This window comes from Nylanderia fulva, unplaced genomic scaffold (genome assembly GCF_048542155.1).
Source record: "Nylanderia fulva isolate GAGA-0341 unplaced genomic scaffold, ASM4854215v1 Scaffold14, whole genome shotgun sequence".
Classification (NCBI taxonomy): Eukaryota; Metazoa; Arthropoda; class Insecta; order Hymenoptera; family Formicidae; genus Nylanderia; species Nylanderia fulva.
In genome coordinates this window covers 4,527,542-4,549,166 of record NW_028189622.1, presented here as the reverse complement: position 1 = coordinate 4,549,166, position 21,625 = coordinate 4,527,542, and the positions used below count along the sequence as shown (strand labels likewise).

Genomic DNA, 21,625 nt, shown 5'->3' with positions numbered 1-21,625 from the left:
TCTATTCGAAATTATGCTTTACTCTACAAAAGATATTCTAGATTTGTCTGTTTGGAGACAGTTTCTCGTATGCTTGGCTTGTTTTATTTTTCATCTCAATCTTTGCTCGTAAATCAACACAATGATTACTTTGATAGTTTTAACGTTAAAAATTGTTAGAAATAAAAGTTCGTGAAATACATAATAAAAGACGTAAAGATATACTTGCTATTGCGTGTCACCATACAACAAAGTTAAAATTAATGAATTTGTTTTAATTATTCAAGAATTATTAAATATATTGAGAGAGATTTGGATATACATACATTCTCTAAACTATCATTTTTATTTTGATTTTTCGATTGTCACTGAAAAATTTCTACGAGAGAAAGTATAATAAAAAGAGTATGAAAATTAGAGTACATAGTAATAAGCGTATGCTATTATTGTATAATGTAATATATTACAATCGGACATCGACGTCGAAACCAGTCCGCTCCCGGTTTATAGTAAACCCTTCCGCAGGCCAAATTATTCATTAGCCATTTGCATCCTGTGTCGAGATAGACCCAATGGCTTATGATAATCCTGTGCATATTCTCTTAAAAACTTGAAACAATCTAATGATTATATGAATTATTATATTTTAATCATTACAACAGCCTATTGAAGAGAAATTGATAGAGAAATTTTTTATTTCTCTCTTTCCTTTCTCTCTTACATAAAATTATATAAAATACAAAATAACATTAATGATATAAAGACAAAATATTTAACATTGATAAGTATTAATAAAAATTATCTGATTTGTACCAGATTAGCGCGTACAAGCAGCCTCGCGATTTCGCGGAGCACTTCTTACAATACATTTTCCGGACTGGAAGTAATATTACGTCAAATTGTGGGTTGCAGTCTCATAACTACAGGTCATGAGGCTCCGCGGTCGTATTAGAGCGCCCAGGGGCGAATAACGCAGGGGTGCGGGGATGATGGGTACGGATCGGAGAGGCCCGCGATAAAGAGGGTGGTTTTGCGAACGTAGGAGATGAGAACAGGATCGTGGATGGGGATGGAGAGGATATCGCAGGAATGGGAATGGCGATGGAAGAACGACAGTACGTGTAGGGTTTGTGTATATATATATATATATATATATATATATATATATATATATATATATATACACACACACACACACACACACATATATATCTACTCATACCGAACGAGACGATGTCTGCTGCCGCGGCTGGAGCCACGCTGTCGCCGCTGTGGCATCGATCCACCACTTGCAACGACTTTTTGTCGTGGCTCGCGCACCGAACGAGATCTTTAACCTGAAAAGCTGCTACGTTATAACTGGCTTTCGGTCCAGCGAGCGGTGAGAAATTGTCTCGCTTAGATCATCCGATGGCATCTCGGTGAGCCTCGGGGACAGAGATTCGTTGTCCAATCGTGACACACGTTCGAGTTTAAGCGAGAAAGGGCCATCGAGATCTCGGATATATTTGATAAATCTTCGAGTTTACAATTTAAATCGCGTATTGACGTTGATAGTATCGTACAACATCAATAATGAAAAATATAAATATTATCTGAATCTATATAATTTATTTCATTTATTATAATACTATATGAGACACTGATACTAATTTGATATGATTATCGGAATAAATAGCACGAAATTATCAAGAAATTATGCAAATAAAGTTTTGATAGATTTAAGGAAAGTTTGAAATTACAAGTTGCAATAATTAAAGTTATATTATCTATTATTAAAATATATTATATAATTGACACTCTCTTAGAGCGTTATTTTTAATTTTAAATATAAATATAACAGTTTTTTAAGTATTAGCATTGCAATATATTTTTATACAATAAATCTTTATTTCTTACAAACATTTCCATTAAAATAATTAATATATATCCTTGGTGTTCCCTAAAAAATTTGTGATATTTTATGTATATATAATATGTACATATCCAAGAAATATCTCTGCGCGTGTAACGTCAATAAGACAAGAGCGAAATGAATTGGCACGCAACTCGTTTACTTGCTTACGAAAATCAAATTATGCCAGAACATCGCGCTGTTCGTCCAAAACTCGATTTACCGGGTGCCATGATTGGTTCGTGCTTTGACTTCCGCCGATGTATGGAAGCCAGCTCGTACAATATAATGTAACACGATCCCATTTCTAATTTATAGTTGGGATTAAATGAGCTTTGTAATCTAAAAAATGTCTTTTCAAATAGAATTTATATACTGTATTACGATTCTTCTGTCACATTGACGTTTACGACGGTTCTTGAAAATCAATCTTTTCTTGTGTTTGAAAAAAATAGAGTATTGTATATAAAATCACAAACTGCATATTACTCGTTTGTAAATATAAAAAATTTCATATATAGTTTTTATTTTTAAAAACAACATTGAAAAAAATATTTGTATAAAATTACATAATTATGCTGGGGTTTTTTCGACTCAGTATAATCATGCAATATTGCTACTCATATGGAAGATTTTACAGATTATATGTAATTTCATATAAAATATATTCTTATATATTTTCAAGATTAAAAATATTCCACTGAATATGCATGGAATTACACATAGGAAATGTTAGTAGGTGTATAAATGCTATAGAATAATGTTAGAAATAAAATGGATAAATGTTTATAAAATAAAGTTCTAATAAAGTAAAAATACTAAATTTAAAAGTACATGTGATTTTTGCATAAAAATAATTTTATCTATATTTTACATATATTTTTTACATTAATATTTTCACTTAAAAAAATATGGAAAAAATTATAGTGATAATTAAATAATTTTTCCAGTCTTAAACAAAAGTAATTTCTATGTACACGGATATTTTCAATAAACTTTTGATTTATTAGCACAACTATTAATATGTATAAAAATAGTTTAACTGTAAAATTTATATTATTTCGTCAACTTACAATTAGACAGATTTTAGATACATCAGTTGTATAAAATAATAATTTTGGAATTTATGTCAGTATCCATGCAGTAATTATCAAAAGTAATTAGCAAAAGATGCATTTAAAATTAATATCACAGTGCAGCATACTTGCTAGATTTAGCATATACTTAATTGTGACAAATGTGGATTGAGAAAAACGAATATTGAATTGTAGTTTGTATTAAGTATTAGATACATCGCAAGCGCGGATTGCGGCGTTTATGTGTCACGAACTGTCATAGATTATTTTTCTTTCATCTTTTATTTCGTGCCTTTTGTCTCTTTATGTCGCTCATTGCAGTACCGCGGGTAATAAAATTTCTCGTTGAATCTTGAGTGGTACTCCATTTTCGCGCGGGATAATTTGTCACTAGAAACTTTACCGGGGGAAAGTTGGAAATTAGTCCGAGGCGGCGTAACCTACCGTACTATGCCGAAGTTTCTCAGGGATTTTTGTAAGTTTGTTCCACGCGGTCACTTTGTAGCTGAAATAGCTTTAGCAAAAATGCGATGTCGGAAGGTATTTAATATACCATGTAATACAGTAACATTCATGAGCCCTTTAAAAGTTAGAAGAAAAATTAAGAGAACACTTTGCACGATAGAATACAAAATAATATATAATAAAAATATTTCAGATGTTTTAACATATTGTTTATTATAAATGAACTTTTCAACAATTAAAATTTGAAAAAGTAGGTCACAAAATTATGCACATGAACATCTTATTAGAACGAGATAATCTTTTTAACTTAGATAAATACAAAAACGCATTGTATCCAGCGAGGAGACTCTTACGAAAGTAAATGACCTGTTACTTAAAACAAACGGGACTTAGCAGGCGAGTCTTGCTCGCTGTAAGAAAAATGCAAGCGAATTAAGCTGACGGCTTTAAGCACCATGACCATCAGGAGTTGAAGATGTACGCGCGGGTACAAGTACAACTTGACTTTTCGTGTCCTCTCATTGTGTACTTTACCGTGTTTCTGCGGGCGTTATTCGTCTCGGTCGAAATGCGGAATATTCAGGATACTGAAATGCTTCTCGCAGTCCTGGACACGATTCCCACGAGAGAGTGCAGCTGGATAGGCGATGTCGTGACATCAACCGCGTTAATTAGCGAGTTCCAGTGTCCGCGCTTGCTTAAGCGGTTTCCTAGCTTCTGAAGGCATCTAATCGAGACGCTTTCGATGCAAAAAAAAAGGAAAAAAAGAACGGCGTCCTTTATTATGAATCGGTTTGTTAACGACGCGAATTTAAGGACTATTAGAGCGTAATGCTCTGAATATTGATCTTTTCTCTTTATCCGATTTTATTCCGCCGATTGCATTTCTATATCATTCAAAGAGCGCATCGAATCGCAGACTTATTAGTATTTTTCTGTAAAATTTAATATTATTTTTTAATTTATACATATGAAATATAGATAATATCAAATCTTCTTAAGTAGAAATATTACTAATAATTATGACTGTGTTTTACGAATTGGTGTACTTGTATTTTGATATGAGACACATATACTTATGTGTAAATAGATCAGTTACAAGTTTCGAGAGATATTTAATGAATTATTTTAAATGAAAAAAATAAAAATTAGACATACATCGTTGATCGACGACGTAAAATGTTAATTTAAAACTCAAAATTATGTTAGACCGGAAAAAAATATTATGTAATTATCTCATAATGTACGCAGGCGTTTAATCGCATATTAATCTTAGTATTTTTTCCACTTTATTAGCCGCAAAATGTATGTTAAATTTGACTACGCGTTGAAAGTGGAATGCGCACATGGAATGCGCTCAGGCGAAACTTTACGAGGAACATATTTGTTTTCTTCCTGAGCTAATATTTGACGGTTTGAATGTAACTAACTTTTGTAAAAACGTAAGAATCGTTTATGCTACCTTTCATTTTAAGCGAAACGTTTTGTAAACGTCAGAAATGACCCTAGAACTCTATTACTATCCGTAGCCTTTTACGTTTTCACGTTCACGCTATTTTTCTGGTGGAAGATAAAAGCGTGTAAAATGGAGAGAGACAAAGGTGGTTGCAATTTCTGCAGAGAAATTGCTTTGAATGCTTTAAAAATCTCGGTTACTGTGTGTTTTATTCGTGATATTTTTACATTGTTATTAAACACAATCAATAAAGCTTCAGTAAATTTCATATAATAATTTTTATCTCGAAAAAACATCTAGCAAAATATTCACACAAATATTGCAGAAAATATACAGTTAATAATCTAAACGAAAACGTTCTACTTATATTTCTGAAAAAAAATGTATAATCTTTTTTTTCATTACGTACATATCTTCTCTATCGTTTAAAAAAATACGTATGTACATATAACATCACAAAAATGATATAAAATTTATCGTTGGTTTAATTATGCCCTCTCAAAGATTCTCGTCTCTTCTACGCTCGTCTCCTCGACGTGCCTCGACTTGCATGCTGAGAATTTCTTGCGAAAGTCTCGTAACCCTGCGAACAAAACCGGCGAAAATTCACTTAGCCGGACAACCTGTTCATTTATGAGGAATCCGGCGCGTGCTGTCAGCAAGATACGACGAACAATAAAGCCTCTCATCGTATGTTATCCGACCAACGTGAAGGCTTCACCTGCCGCACGTCTGCGCCTTCGTGTTGCACAGACCAAGGCACGCGTTGCGCCGCCGTATAATGTCACCGTTTATGCCGCGCACGTGCGCGGAACAGCTGCATTTTAAAATCACGGATTTCGCCGCGCGATTTGTCAGGGAACACGCGCGCGACAAGTCACCTTACCTTACGCTTCGCGTCGCCGACGATGACGCGAATCCAAAATTTCTTTGTGGCCCACCCGTACATTTCTACCCCTTTTCCTCTCTTTCCCTCTCTTCTTTTTCTCCTTTTCATATTGATAATATAAATTTATTTTGCAAAGGGACAATCGATTCGTCGCGTCGACGATTTTATGAGAAATGCACGACAAAATGCTCCGAAACTCCGACGGTGCAATCCGAATTGTACACATTTCGTTTGTTAACTTTTGATTTGATTCACATACTCTGAATATATTGATTTTTCCTTATGCAATCTTGCTTCGGTTTTATTCTCATCTGTTCTCTAACATCATTAAACACGTATCTCTCCTATTTTTTTCTATATATTTACGTGATTAAGAATATTTTATTGAAATTGATTGAAATCCATGTACGTGAGATTTTATATTTATATAAATACGATTTTATTCCGTGTTACATTATATATAAAAAGATTTTCAGAAATATTTTTTAATACAACTGAATTATATATATATATATATAGTTGTTATTGAAATTAATAATCAGAAACAATTTTTTTCACACACATACGACTAATAGTCGCCAAAACTATTAGATATTATGTGAAAATGTATATCGAAAATATATTGAATTATTTATTATGACTGTATTTAAATATTACTGTAAATATCGCATTCTGATTAATAAATAAACAGGGCATCATAAATTATGCATCGCCAGTTTTGCATTCTGTTTTAAATACAGTTCAGGAATGAATTCTCGTTACAAAGCTACTTCACGATTATCGCTCAAAGTTAAAATTCGTCAGATTCAAGCTACATTCAAGTGCACAAAACGTTCTCTTTAAATCGTAAACTTTTATTTGCGCACACAGTGTATGTCAGCGTAAATGCTGAGCGATCCGTGTTTTCTTCCAGATCCACTCGGTGCCGAATACGTGCCTAAATAAGAAAGCTGTATGGAACGCCTGCACACCTGGTCAAGAGGGCAGAATAAAGGAGGACGAATGGAGGTATTCGTGCACACATTTGGAGAATCGCGCTGTCAAATAGAGAGCTCACTGGTTACATGCGCTTATATGGTAAGTCCTTCCCATGTGCTAATATTCGTATTCAGTTGCTACGCTTTATGTTGCCATGCGGGGTTTCGAATTTAGTTGAAGAGTATCTTTGAGCACACATATACTATATATATATATTTTAATATATGCAATTCTCTTTAAAGTACAAGTTTAAGGTACAAATTTAATCAATATTTTAGAGATTTGTAACATATTTTTTATGAATTTTAAGAATATATGTGCATACCAATTATATTGCTCTGATCTAGTAATTAGTTTATGAAATATATCAGTAAAAATGCTATATTCTCTCAAATATTAGTTTCGAAAAATTGACAGTGCAATAAATATATGAGTTGCATTAACGTTTTTCGATAATAAAAAAACGTGAGATCGATTATGTTGTGTGTGTGTGTGTATGTGTGTGTAAAGTTGTTTGATTTTGTGAACATTTATAAATAATTAAGAGATTTTTATTGTCAATAGTTTTAGTTTTTATAGTTCAAACAAATAATTCTGGCCATTAAACAACAAAAATGCCTTAAGACAAACTAAGACGCCAAATTCATGCAGTGACTCACTTTGTCCCGCGACATTTTCTTTATCAGTAATTATCAAGAAAAAAAATTATGTTCTACATGAATTCTAAAAAGAGTTCTGCCTTTTAAAAGCAAAAATAAATTAATTAAGCTAAAATAAAAACAAGCAGAATCCTATATCTATAGATATTGAAATGAAACACCAGTCGATTTTCGAGAATTATACTTATTTTAAAGCTATTTTTTCGAACAAGTCTTTTTCGAGTTTTAATTAGTTATTAATACTTAATAATATTAAAAATATAAATATTGATATATTTATAAATATTATATTATATTATAAATTATAATATTTAATATAATAAAAAAATAAATAAATTTAATATTTAATATTTAATATTATAATATTATATTATTTTTTTAAAATTATGTATAGTATCGTGCGCGCTATTAGAATGAAGTTGTTAATCGCATTATAATTTCAACGTTCATAAGTAGTTATAATTGTTTGAAACGCATATGTCGCGAGAAATTCGATGCAATATCTATAACAAAGTCATAACCTAATCTAATCTGATCTGGCGCGATTTATGGATATATGCATCGTTAATTCTATAGCTACGTATTTATATCGTGTATATTAAAGTGCGAAATAATAAGATTGCTCTAATATATGTATGTATATATTTTATTTGTTACAGGTAGCATTGTGCTAATGAGCTGCGCGCGAATTGTGAAATTCTCGAGTGCCGAACGGACGTAACTTCATGCGATTATAGTTTCCGCTCGTTTTTTCTCATTGTGTAATGTTCGCGAAATACGCGTGCGATTTACATGTCGCGTCGGAAGTGCCGTAAAGTGTCGGGCGATCGTAATTATTCGTATTTTCGCGAGTGTCGGGAGTGCTACCAAGAGAGGAGGAGGTGGCTTGGGGAAGCATCGGGTGACAACGGGACAGCTGGGAGGTATGCAAAATATAATTAATAAAATATAATTTTTTTAACATTGTTTATGAGACATTTGATCGTTTCCAGATTTTTAAAACATCCTGTACACACACACACACACATGTATACTACTACATAATTTGTATATTTTGTTTTCAGACCAATGTGCTACAACTTGTACTACAACTTCGCCATTCCACGTATCGGTGAGTGAGAAATTATTAAAAATTGTTAGAAATTTTATAACATTTCTATAGCGATAATAGGACTGTATGGTGTCTCATTTCATATGTGCTTTGCGATTTGCGAACCATAAATAAATGAAGAACTTTTTACAAAATGATCTTTTGAGCGCTTGTCGTTGAATTTGAACATGGTTGTCTCGCTTTTTCTGGCCACGGTATGATGACGAATGGGTGAGTACACGCTTTACGCCTTCAGATGCTTTCTCGTCTTTTTGTTTCCATAAGGCGCACTCGTTTCCGTAATGCACGAGCCGTTACCGCGAGGCCTTTCATCGAAATAAATATACCGGAAGCAGAAAGACGGTTTTATACGGAATTGGCGGGGGCCCCACTCGGTTCGTACCGGGCGTTTATTTCGCCTCTGTGATGGAATGGCTTGGTCTGAGTGCTTTAGGGACGTCAAAGGCCTTAAAACGTTTCGATTTTCACGCGTTTCCTTGCGTACACGTCCTTAGAACGCAGGCCCATACAATTTCCCCCTTATATAGTATTTATTTATACAAATATACGAGACTTTGCGAATTTTGTAGAAGTCTTTTGTGTTTTGCCTTTTCATTAAATATTCTGCTAAACTGTGATAAAATTATCAATCGTAAAATCTTCTTCTAAACTGTTCTATATATTATTAGTATTGAAATAAAAAATTTGTTTAAATTGTTCGTAAAATGAATACATATATGTATATGTGATAATAGATTACGTTTTTTCTCAATTATAAATATGTGACATCACATTACAGAACATATTAGAGCAAAGAAAGTACACTCCCGATTTGAAATGCAGCCAGATTTAATTTATATTTGAGCGTATCTAAACTTTGTACTGCCTTCTGTTTGCAGATTGTTGTAAAAGTTTTTTAAAAGTTCATTCTTTCCTTTTTTTATTCATTTTCTTATACTTTTCACATAAAATTGATAATTTAAAATTAAATCTTTAGTTTACATCTAGTAAGTGCAAAAAAAAAATTAAAAGAAAATATATTAACAAGTGAATTTAATTTATTAAAAATTAAATTTATCATAACATGTTATTTTTAAAGTCATAAATTCTTAATCGATTGTATTCGATTTATTATTTTGGTATATATTTCTTGGCTATTATATTATTCTTATATTAGAATATGTATATATTACGTAGAATTTGTTGCTAATCATTGTTATTTGTAAAACATATTGGATAAGTATATGTGCACTTCAGATCGGGTGTACATATTCGAGTCATTTCGATTAACGTTCATCAAACATCCAATACGCAGCACGCAACGCGATAACAATCCCTTGTGTCGACCATTTTTGTCGTGTTGGCAACTTTTCGGATAATTGTCATTGGTTCTACTGCGGTGGTGAATTTTCAACATCGATAAATCCCGGTCGCGTGACACAAATCCATTCGTTATCAAACTGAGGACAAAATCCTCTTTGAAAATCGGGAACCTGTATGTGTTTCGAAGTATCATATTTATTTCATAGCGTTCTTTTCCCCTGATACAATAATCAGCTATATTTATTAATAATTAATTGCGATGAATTAGAAATTGTGGCAAAATAATTTCGCAGTCAAGTTTAAGCTACAATTCTTCTTGAAAAACAAGAAATTTTATTTATAAGAAATTCTATTTTTATAAAAAACAATTCTATCATTATCAGAAACATTATTATATACATATTGAGTAAGAGAAATAATTGATGTTATTTTTAACAGATACTTGAATGAAAAAGATTAATTATGTCTGTATAGAGTTTGAATGCTATTATACTTCATTATTACCATTAAAAATACTTCTTACAATCTATTTAACATTAAAAGTACATATTTGCATATTTAAAATAATAAAATTATTTTATTTTGCCGAGCGAACATTTTACGCAATTAAAAATTGTATGTACAAATAATTTAAATTAAATAACTGAATTTTGATGCGAAATATACACGAAATTCACACACAAATTGATTAATACTATTTTGCAGTTAGTTGATAACTCGTTTGTTCTTATTTTTTATTGAAACGACGAGTGGAAAATGTTTAAAATTTCTCTTCCAAATTCCAAGATATTTTCCATTATATTAATTCTGTTTTCGTATATGGTCAACCTGTTTTTATTTATTTACATAGTGGCTAAAATTACACGTATAGTTTCGTGTTTCAAAAGAGAAAAAAATGGTACGTTTTTTTATTTTTTTTTATTTTTGAGGATTTTTTTTTTTTTTTTTTTTTTTTTTAGGAAACCTAGAATATGTGTTACACACATATGTAAAATATACATAATTTGTGATATATCTTTTGCTATGGATAATAATTTAGTATATAAAGTAGATGAAAAGCAAATGAGAGGGGCTTATTACATTATCAACATTTTCACCATTGATAATATTTGTTTTTATCTGTTTTGCGTATGTCATACGTATATATAAAACATTTCTAAAATGTTTAATCAAGAGTTTTAAAGGGTAAATATAATAATAAGTTTATATAAAAATCAAAGTTCTATGAATGAAATTAATAACAGGAGATATGCATAATCCTGTTTTTTTGCAAAAAAAAAGCGATTCAATTTAACTTCCTCTTGCAAAGATACAAAATTAAGTTGAAATCAAATTTATTTCTTATCTTTTACCTTTTATTTTGTTTTTATCTAAAACAACATTTTTCACTCGTCTTTTTTCTCTAAGCAGTTTATTTAATAAGAATTAATTACGGAGAAAGATTTATATGTAGCTGTACATAGCCGCCAAAAACAATTCTCGAGATAAGTTAACCCTCCCATACTCTCTCTACTGGTCCTGAAATATACACGCATACATAAAGTGGACTTGGGGTTTAACCACATTGACCGCAGGGTGATTTCGCGAACTCATACGGCGAGCTTTCTGACGTCATAATATTCCAAATTTTCACATTCCGACCGTTTTGCATATCAGTAATATATAATATTCATAACATTGTTCGAACATAGTTATGTGAAGCAAACTTGAAATATTGCCAAGCTTTGTAGTTTTATCTTCATAAAAGAAAGCTGTATAAAAGAAAAGACCATTAATAATTAGTACATAAAGTGTACTATACGAAACAAAATTGCGAACGAATGTACAAAACAAATAGTCTTTAAGATTTATTACTTTTTATCTATTGTATTGTTTGATAATCCAATTATTAACATAAATAACATATATATAGATGAAAATTTGATCATTTTCAAATTTTGATCACACCTAGATATGATCTCGATAAAAATTTTATGATGGTTTATTTTTTATTATATATTACTGGTATGCACATAAAATTTAAAACACAAATATAAAAAAAACGCATTTCATAAAATCAATACCTAATTTTGTGATATAAAAATATAATGGATATTTTATATATATATTCTAATTTTTTAAAATATGATATATAATTAAGAAATCTTATCAATTGTTTTTCGACATAATTGATTAGTTATCAAGATGAATAAAACACGATACGTAAGCGTAATAAACATAAATCAAATGATTTGCCAAATGACGAATGATTTCTTACTGCGATTTCCGTACAGCTGAAGACATTCTTCATATCCACAATTTATAAAAAAAAATTAGCCACAAACTATAAAATTATGCATAATTATATTCACAAACTATAAAAATTATCTGTTTCTCTCTCTCTCTCTCTCTCATTTTTCGAAAAAAAGGTACAGATCACAGGATAGTCAAAGTAACGCGTAAAAAATATATAAAAAAAAAAAAAACAAATTCAATGCTTGTCTGATCATTGCAACTTTGCGGATTATGCTCTCCCTTCCACCGACGTCTATGTCTTTCACCCCTTTCGTATGCCTCCCCTCTCGTCCTTCGTGCGTCGTCGCTCGGTTCTACCATCCCTCCGGGCGGCACTTTATTCCACTCTCACCCCGACGTGAAGTGGGTGGCCGCGGGGTCGATGGGTGCACAAGGGGTGAGCGCGGTGGGATGTGGTGTAGCACGGGGGTGGCGTGGGTGGACCAGGAGCAGGGGAGAACGGGGTCGGAAGGGATGGACCATAGTCTCTCCCCTCCGCATCCCCCACCTTGCACCACGCCACACGGGCGCCAACGTCAAGCGCTTTCGAGACGTTAAGGCCGACACTCGCGTCGCGCATCTCGGCCCGACGACATCGCACAGTCCGGTAACGCCAGGAACACGCACACACGTGTGATCGTAGACACCCTGATCGGCCGCTTTCTCTCCCTCCCCCTTTTTCCGCAGCGACGAAAACGCGATCGCGGTTTCCGCGGGACCGATTTCGCGATCGCTCGGCTCCCAAGTTCTCCGATTATAGATTCCGTCTTGAAAATCGTCGGGCCGGCTGATTCTCATCGCGTTCGTCGTCAAATCGCGACACGTGTCTCGGCGCGATATTATTTGTTATGTGTGTAGCGCGGTGGGAAGGAGGGTGAAGTGTTCAAAGATATATATATATTAGTAAAAGTGTGAGACCAAGACACAAATAAGGAATTTCGTTAATCTGCCTCGCGGTAGGCGCACGACAGATTCCTCGATGCGCCCTTCGTCAGGGGGTGAGAGTCGCACGTGGTGGAAATTCGACGATCTCTGACAAGAGCTCCGTAGTGAGCGCAGAGAGCTGCGTATAGTCGGTTAACAAGTGAAAAGAAAAGATCCATCACCGACGAATGTCCTCGCCGAGATTGACAAGGACCATGAAGAAGTTTCACTTCGTTTTCGTGAGTACCGACATCCTCGTTGCTCGATGCATTATGTCTTGATAAATCGCGGCGAAGAGATACCTCTTTTTCTCTTTCAATTTCCTCGAGTCCGCTCTTGGTTTTTTTATTCTGTCTTTGCTCCTTTTTTCTCTCCCATCGTTTGGAAGAAGGACGGAAAAGAGGTTCTGGACCTCTCTTGTGATTCGGGCTTATTTTATGCTCATTCCTGGTTCCAGCTTGTTTCGCAAGAAAGATCAAAGGCTACGAGTATCACTTTAATCTGCCAATGGCTGCTGCATCTTTCTCATTTCCCTTTGAGTGGCCCAAACTTTTGAATGCGGTTTCGAAAGGTTAGGCAGTCATCGTGTCCTTTCGTTTCCTACACTACCCTCGTCCTCTAACGGTCCAAGAACGGCAAAATTAACGACGTGGCCACGTGATTCTCCCTCTCCCGGGTTCGAGGGTTGAAGGAGAACGAGGTCAGTCGGTGCACGCGAGCCGACCAATGTCGGTTTCCAGGCTTTTTGGAGCGCGCCAGGATATATGTATATGTAGTGCTACATTGGTCGCGGCTAATTTTGCCGAATCCATAGATTTTATACGTCCTTAAGATATCATCGTATTTATATGCGGCGCCAGTCATTGACGAGATTGCATATTTCGAGATTAGAACGTCGAGAATAAATTTTAATTGCAATAATTCAGATAATAAAAAATCGACGCATCAAATCTGCTCCTTTTCGATATCTTGATTAATTACATTAATTTTTTTATATAGATTTAATAAAAAAGAACACAAAAGAAAAGAAAAAAAACATGAAAATGAACTACTATAAATAATACTCTCAAGAGTTCCCACTGCGCTTCTTTCTGTCTATGAATAAAACATACAACATTGAGAGAAAAAGAGAGAAACTATCGAGAAGATTTAATATTTTCATCAAGTAGTTTGTGTAAACTATGTTACTATTAATATCTATACATGCTCCCAAATAATTCAAATTTAATATCTTCCGATTATACGCGCAGGAAATAGCAATTATTTTAATATGATATGAATATTAATATTAATAATTAGGATATATTTAACATGTACAAGTTATATAATATATTTAATGGCAGAAGCTCAGCTGTTTCCAATGCGATCGCATTTTTAGTGAGTTTGTCAAAAAGCATCAAAGCTTCGCTATCACTGGATAAAATCCGTTGCACGCAACAAAAGACGACTTTTCCATCGTGTTCCGCGAATTTTGGGGCGTCCTTGTTTGATATAGCGAAAACTTTGTCGAAACTTACGAGCGAGCTGTGCTGCGTACAATACAAACGAGGAGCTTCCGCGCTTCTTCAGCAGCGTCTCGAAAGAACTCAAGAGAGCGCAGAACTAAAGTAAGGGAAGCAACGGCCATATACTCGGTCGTATTTTTGGCGTTCGTGAGTTTCAGAGCGAAGGATTTATCGGGCTATGCGATGCATCTATTGTTGGTTCACTTGGATTTATTTTCGAAGCTTGTCAAATATTTTGGATGTGCAACTTTCTTGCTTCAATTTTTTTTACATTCGAAACGTGCGTTGTTCTCATTATATTACACATATTAATTATTATAATCAATATATGTGTTCTATTTTATATTGTACATGTATATCATAAATATCAAATTATAACAGGTTTTTAAATATATTTTTTGCGATACGAATTAAGATTTCATAAAAGGTTCTCATTTTGACAGATCCGATAATGTTATGAAAAATATACAAGGTTGTCCCCAATCAGCGGGAGATTTGATAAATTGTGTAAAGGGCGCTTTGCGCGCTTTCCGTTGCTTCATTTTTATTTCTCATGGACGGAGTAAGTCTTTGCCTGTACTTTTGAAGAAATTCACGAGCGTTCCGTAATTCTTGAATATTTTTCTCGCGTCTTCTATATATCTTTACAAGGATCTTCCTACCTCGTACAAAATTTTCCACCCTGTTTCGAGATGCATTTCGAGTAAACCACTCAGAGAAAGGAAGTGGAACGTAATCTTCGAGAGGACACAATGCAGAGATCTCTTGTCCTGATCTGTTTCTTCTGTCGCTAGGTTCGCCTTTTCTCACCTATCGAGAGAGATAGAAGATTAGGCCTTGTGAGAGTGTGCTTTATTACCTGTCGATTATATGCGACCACCCTTGGAGCTCTCTTGTCGTTTCGAATCCATTGTTGGGCCTCGTCGCTTAAGACTTGTCGCGGTCCATCTCTCGGTGTTTCTGCTCGCTTTTCTAGTTGTATATTTGTAAAGGATCCACAAAAGACTCGTGGCGAACCCCGCAAACAATGCTGGTGGAATCAGTACAAGCCGACTGCTCACAAATCTTCGTAGACGACGATAAATGTTGAAAGAAGATAGCGAATATGTGGGCGCTTTAATATAAGAACAAGGATAATGATTATCATAATATGTTTATTGGTATAAATACTTACTTGAAGAAATGGAATAAAGTAAAAAGGGACGATAACAATATTTCCAGAATATTGCATTACCATTTTCTAAAAACGTTTTATAAAATAAATCATATATAGATTTAAATTGATCTTTGTAAATTAATTTTTGATTTCATACACTCAGCTTTAAAATGTAATTTTAAAATCTTTTAACACTCGTCGAGTTTTGCCTGAGATGTTTCTCATATAGAAACATTTTCATATATAGAGCTGTTTTGCGTAACGTTGGTACCAGTAATTTCTCGATGAGGTACGATTTTTAACAATAGTAATTTCCAAGGCGCCGCGATATATATCTCGCAATTATGCGAACTACGCCGTCGGTACAGGCTTAAAACTTTAATATTTCTGCATGTGGAAACTCTGTGTTAGTTCTAGAATTCGCGATTTCAAGGCAGTCGGTACATTATATAAGGGAGGGGGGCGATGAATGCAATGCACGCTTTTGCGATACATTTTCAGCGCGTTTAAAATTAAGCTCATTTACTTACTTATTCGTGCAAAATGCTTTTCATATTCGTTCGCTATTCAGCAAAACAGACATAGCAGAACAAATTTTTGTAAAATAATTGACATTTATTTTGTACGATATAATAACGCGATTGGTATTCTTTTATAATTTCTACCGTACTAGGAGAAAAATTCTAGAAATAATTGAGTAAATAGCTGACAACGCATTATTCAACCATTTCGAATTATGATCTTTCTTTTTCTATTTCAAAATCTGAACCATCAATGATTTTATAAAATTTATATTAAATAGATTTAAATTATTTTAACAAAAATTGCTAATTAAAAACCTGACACATATTTTCTCACAAGATCTTACAAACTCACGAGAAAATGGATTTTCTTAAAGTTCCGACAGCACATCAATGCCGCGAACTTTATACATTTGGTAGATTACATCTTGTTGACGGAAAGGCGCATGTTCTATAAAAAAAAAAAACCAGGCATTTCACCGGATAAAAAGATAGAGAGAGAATGCATCATGTGGAGAGATAGGAGAAAAATGTATCAACGAGTGTTCACCGCAACTAAACCACTTTGGAAAAATAAGAAAACATCAGAATTTTACTTTTACTTTTTATTGAGCTGTTCTACGTAGCACGTTTCGGATGTAGAGAAACTTTTTTTGTGCATATATAATGTATAACTGCAATCGTTCACTCGTTGATAGAGTTGAAATTGATCGTTGATTAGAGCAAAGAGAAAGAATGGCAATAAAATAAAAATTATTTTCTAATTTGTTCTCTAAATTAGAGATAACTTTTCAAACGGAAATTTATTCTCTAGGAAAAATTTATTAAATTTTTTAAATACATTAAGAGTAGCGGAGAGAGAGAGAGGGAAAAACATTACTGTAAATTTCATATATCTTACGCGCATTATATTCACAGACACGCTATGCACATGTCATTGAATTGACACAATATCGCTATTATGAAATGAGAGATTATTTAAATTCCTTCGGGGGACATTTTTCATCTCGAAAGTCTCGCGCACGCAAATGTTAACGCAATACTCGGAGAACATATCCTTTCGCCCTCTTCGAAGCGTGCAACGCGCGAAGGTCGATTATAATGGCACGTTTTAAACGGGTCCCTCCCCGAACGAGACCGCAAACGGCGCGGTCAGGCGCGGGAAATGAGCGAGCCGCACGGAAGTGTTTATGATCTATGGGCGGAGTACCTGGAATTATGTACGAAGGAAGATTGTGCAAAGTGGATTAGTGGGATATTAGCGGCGGTCAAGCGTGTTGGCGCTTTCAAGATAAATACTTTGGTACGATATAGACCTCCGTGTCTCGTGTTACAAAGCACCCGGGAAATCGTTAGCCGCGTCTGCGCGTCGCGTCGCGTGATTGAGTTTCGGGGTGGCTCTCAGGTTCACAGACGAAGGGGGTGTGCGTGGCCGGAGCGAAAGCGCTTTTAGACTCTTATTAAGGGTTGAACACGGGAAGGCATTCCTTTTCACCTCGTTAATATTACTCTTTATCGCTTTAAGGATTTATCTTGGATTTCGATCGACGGTGAGATTAAATCTATCTTGCCGGCTCCGCGATTTGAAATACGGTTATTTTTGTTAGAGACAGGGAGAGAGAGAGAGAGAGAATCTTACAATTAGATAGGATGGAAGAAGCAAAGGTAGATAAATGTGTTTTTAATCTCTCAGACATACGCACGCGTTTGTTTGACATTTTTTTTCATATTTTATTTCATATTTTATTTCATTTCTTTTAACACGCACATTTATCCGTTTTTTTATTTTTATGCTTGTGAACATTTCTTTTGTTTTTATATTCATTCGTCTGATTCATTCATTTTTTTCTCTCTTTTTCGCATTGTATTCTCATTTTTGATCTCTTCCATTGTCTTTTTTAATTAGCAATATTTTTAATATATGATATAATGCGTTCATACATATGTGTATGTTAGGAGCCGTTTACACGCACTTTGATATTTTACTCATATTTAAGTTCAAAGGTTAATAATATTCTCTTTAGAGAAATAAAATTAATGAAATAAAACACGCGAGATATAATTCTACATTTTATGGCGACTTCCAAGTATGGATTTTTAGATAAAGTTTAATGTTTCTTGAGTTTAGCATTATGTACCAGAGTAACTATGTCAGCAGATACCAGTTCTGTTAAATGCAACTTAATTAAAATTAATTAAAAATATATTTTTATAAATTTTAAAATGTAAAAAGTTAAGAGACTATCATTCTTATTTATTCATAAACTAAAAATTTTGATGTTATCATTAAAAGATAAAATAAATTAATATATTACGTATAAAAAAGAGTATGAACTCGTCGGAAATAATAAAAAAATAAAGTTTGTTCGAAGAATAACGAAGCAAACTATTGCATGCATTTATCTGTGTGTAAAACTTTAATATTCCTCCGCGCAGTGTGGATCTCGTTCGATGAAATGCATCGTCGCGTCGTCGTGTATCGGATAGTAAAAAAGTAAACTATCTAACGCGTGAAGTTTGTCCACGACCATAAACGAAGTAGCGTATCATACGATATCGGTGTGTAGTACGTGCCGATTCGTGGATTTTCAAATAACTTGTTGCAGAACGTGTATTGCATGCCATGTTTGCGTAATTTCGTTCAGGTGTTGGTTATCGCGGAGGCTACCTCTAAAGGATTTACCTAGACGAAACTCTCAATCGAGTCTTTGCGCGTATAATTTCAATCGTGATCGTCTAATAAACAGCGAATTAAAGCCGTACACTAACAACCTGGTATACATAGACAACATTGCTCTAATTGCCAATTGATAAATGACACGTGAATCCCGTCGGGACTGTAATATTACATCTAAACTCTATCTCTCCATCCGGCTGTCCCAAGAGCAGTTGTACCGCTCGCTTTAGACTTCATCGTTCCGAAAAAGTTAAAGTAAAGTTGGCTATCAAAACTTTATCGCACGTTCCATAAATTTGTATAAATTTATAATTATATAGCGATCGCGTTTGAAATTTTGTAATATTTAAATATACAAATTTAATTAAGTAAATTACGCAAGAATGCATTGCAGTTTATTTATTTGAATATTTTTAACGGAAATAGATAACCACTAGATTTTTAGCGGGCAAATTTATTTAATATTTTAGTTATATATAAATGCTGCATAATAATTCACATAGAATAACCGTACTAATTATCGTATTTCATTTTTTAATATTAACGTGTATAATACATTACCGGATCCTTTTTCGGTAAATAAAGTTGAAAAATTGAGCTATTAACTGTTAGTTATTAACTGTGACTGTTAATGTGTCAAAATGTCAGTTAACTAGTTTAAAATGACATCATAAAAGTGACATAAAAGTGACGCATATCGATGAATTCATCTACTCATTCTGCTCCATTCTATAAAAGATCAAAATAATTCGTAGCGTAAAATTAACTATTATACTCTTATAATATAGTCTATTATAAACGTCATATTGTCACTGAAAGACTAAACTTGCAAACGATATTTCCGCGTGCGCAAAGTTCAAAATATATTTTCGTTGAAATATATAGAACTAATTCTGACAATTATCTCTAATTATCTATCTTGTATTTTAATGTTTCAATTTTTAATTCTTATTCAAAATATTTTACATTTCGTGATACTAGATATATTCGTATCTTATAAGATATACAAGATATATTCATGTTTTCCCAGAATATCAAAGTCCTGTTCGTAAAGACAGTTCCATAACGTTGTTGGTCAAAGTACGACGATGAAAGCCTAACTTGTTCTTAAAAGACAGCAAGCTCGATTTGCCCGTGGGAAATTCAAGCGAGTTTACTGTATGCACGTTCTGGCTCGCTTACAAGCATAAGGGAACATTGCGCGGATACACGTACGAGCAATCGGTATGAGAGTTCGGTAATGTCTGTGAGAATTTCCGAAAGTCTCGTCGGATTTAGCGAGCTCGCTGCTCTCTCGTGCGCATTCGATCCCAAATGTATCATGGCTACATCCCTTTGCCGACCGAACCTTTTGATTAAATCATTACGTAACTTGAACATAATTTTGACGGATAATTACTTCGGTCGTTGCTCGGTCATCGTTCTAGACGACCTCGTGAGAATAATTGAAATCGGGAGATTTAGAGGGTGGGAATATATTGGATCGTGCCGCATAAAGCGTTATATACATACCTATAATATATGTATGTATATTGAGCTATACTCATTAAGTAAATCTTCTGTATCAATAATCTAATCAAATTTTAATTTTAATAATTTTTATAAAATAAATTTTACAACAGTCTTGAAATCGTTTAGCGCATAAATTTCTCTTCTGACACGTTAAATGTTTAAAATTATTTCGCTTTAATTCCGAAAATATTTAATAATAATGACATCGCGAGTTCTACATTTTTGTCTTACATAACTCTTGCAAATTCTTTTATAAATTTGTAAAAAGTTAAGATTTCTTAAATTTATTATTTTACAAGCAAAAACTGAAATATATAAAAAAAAGATATATATTCATTATCTTTGGCATTTTTAAAATAAGTTTACCAAGGTTTATCGGTTCAGTATGAATAAAGCGTTCGTAATGAAACATCCAACATTAGTAGATATTGGTTCTAACTTCGTTCTATACGTCGAATCTGAATATCCTGAAATGCTCCGAATATGGAGCGAGTGCGTTTAGGTACGAATCGAGGGTTATTGGAGTGGAGCACATTTGCGCATAAAAGATACGCTCATTAACGGAGTCGTCCTCTCTCTCTCTCTCTCTCTCTCTCTCTCTCTCTCTCTCTCTCTTCGTGGCAGTGACCAGCCCATTTCGACCGATCAGTCTTCGCTCGATCGCGGTATCGAGCGGTCTGGTTAATGGGTTAAGAGAGGAGCCCCGTTCTGGCGGCACTCGCAGGGCACTTTACAGATTGCCGCTCGGAGTACTAAGCCGTTAAGACCCCCCTCTTTCCTCTGTCTTTCTGTACTGTACAGAAAATGTTTTAAGAACCTAAGGGCTATGTTGCCTAAAAGGATTATGGCGGCGTGACCACGCGCGGTTCGGAATGTTTAAGAGTGGAAGCGCCCGCGCTTATCTCGGTAACGAGCCGCTCTCAGGTTTACGGATCCCTTCTTCTGCTCGTCTGCCAATCGGAACCGATAACAGCCGTTGCGTATGCTCAAGTATGCTGTCGCTGCTTGGCCGGAATGCGATCGGGAATTCGAGAAGATTATGGCCCCGCGCGTTATATACGCGCCCGGACGAGGTGGCGATGGCGCGACACCTCGTTGACGACCACTCGAGACGTCAAATATCGTCCGTCTCTCGTAAATTCCTCAGGAACGGCATATCGAAAGTATTTCGATTTCTTCGCGTGTCGGACACGGGATATGGATATGTAAATGTGGCTCTGCGCGCGCGCTGCGACGCATGTAAAGAC

At 34.3% G+C, this 21,625-nt stretch overlaps 1 protein-coding gene across 1 annotated transcript in view; it reads left to right on the top strand.

The window, feature by feature from the left end:
• Positions 1–1,024: 1,024 nt before the first annotated feature.
• nolo (ADAMTS-like no long nerve cord) overlaps positions 1,025–21,625 on the top strand; it is a 196,717-nt gene continuing 176,116 nt past the window's right edge. Inside the window, exon 1 of the mRNA XM_085480263.1 lies at positions 1,025–1,105. Coding sequence (XP_085336389.1) covers positions 1,025–1,105 — 81 coding nt within the window. The remainder of the gene's footprint in view (positions 1,106–21,625) is intronic.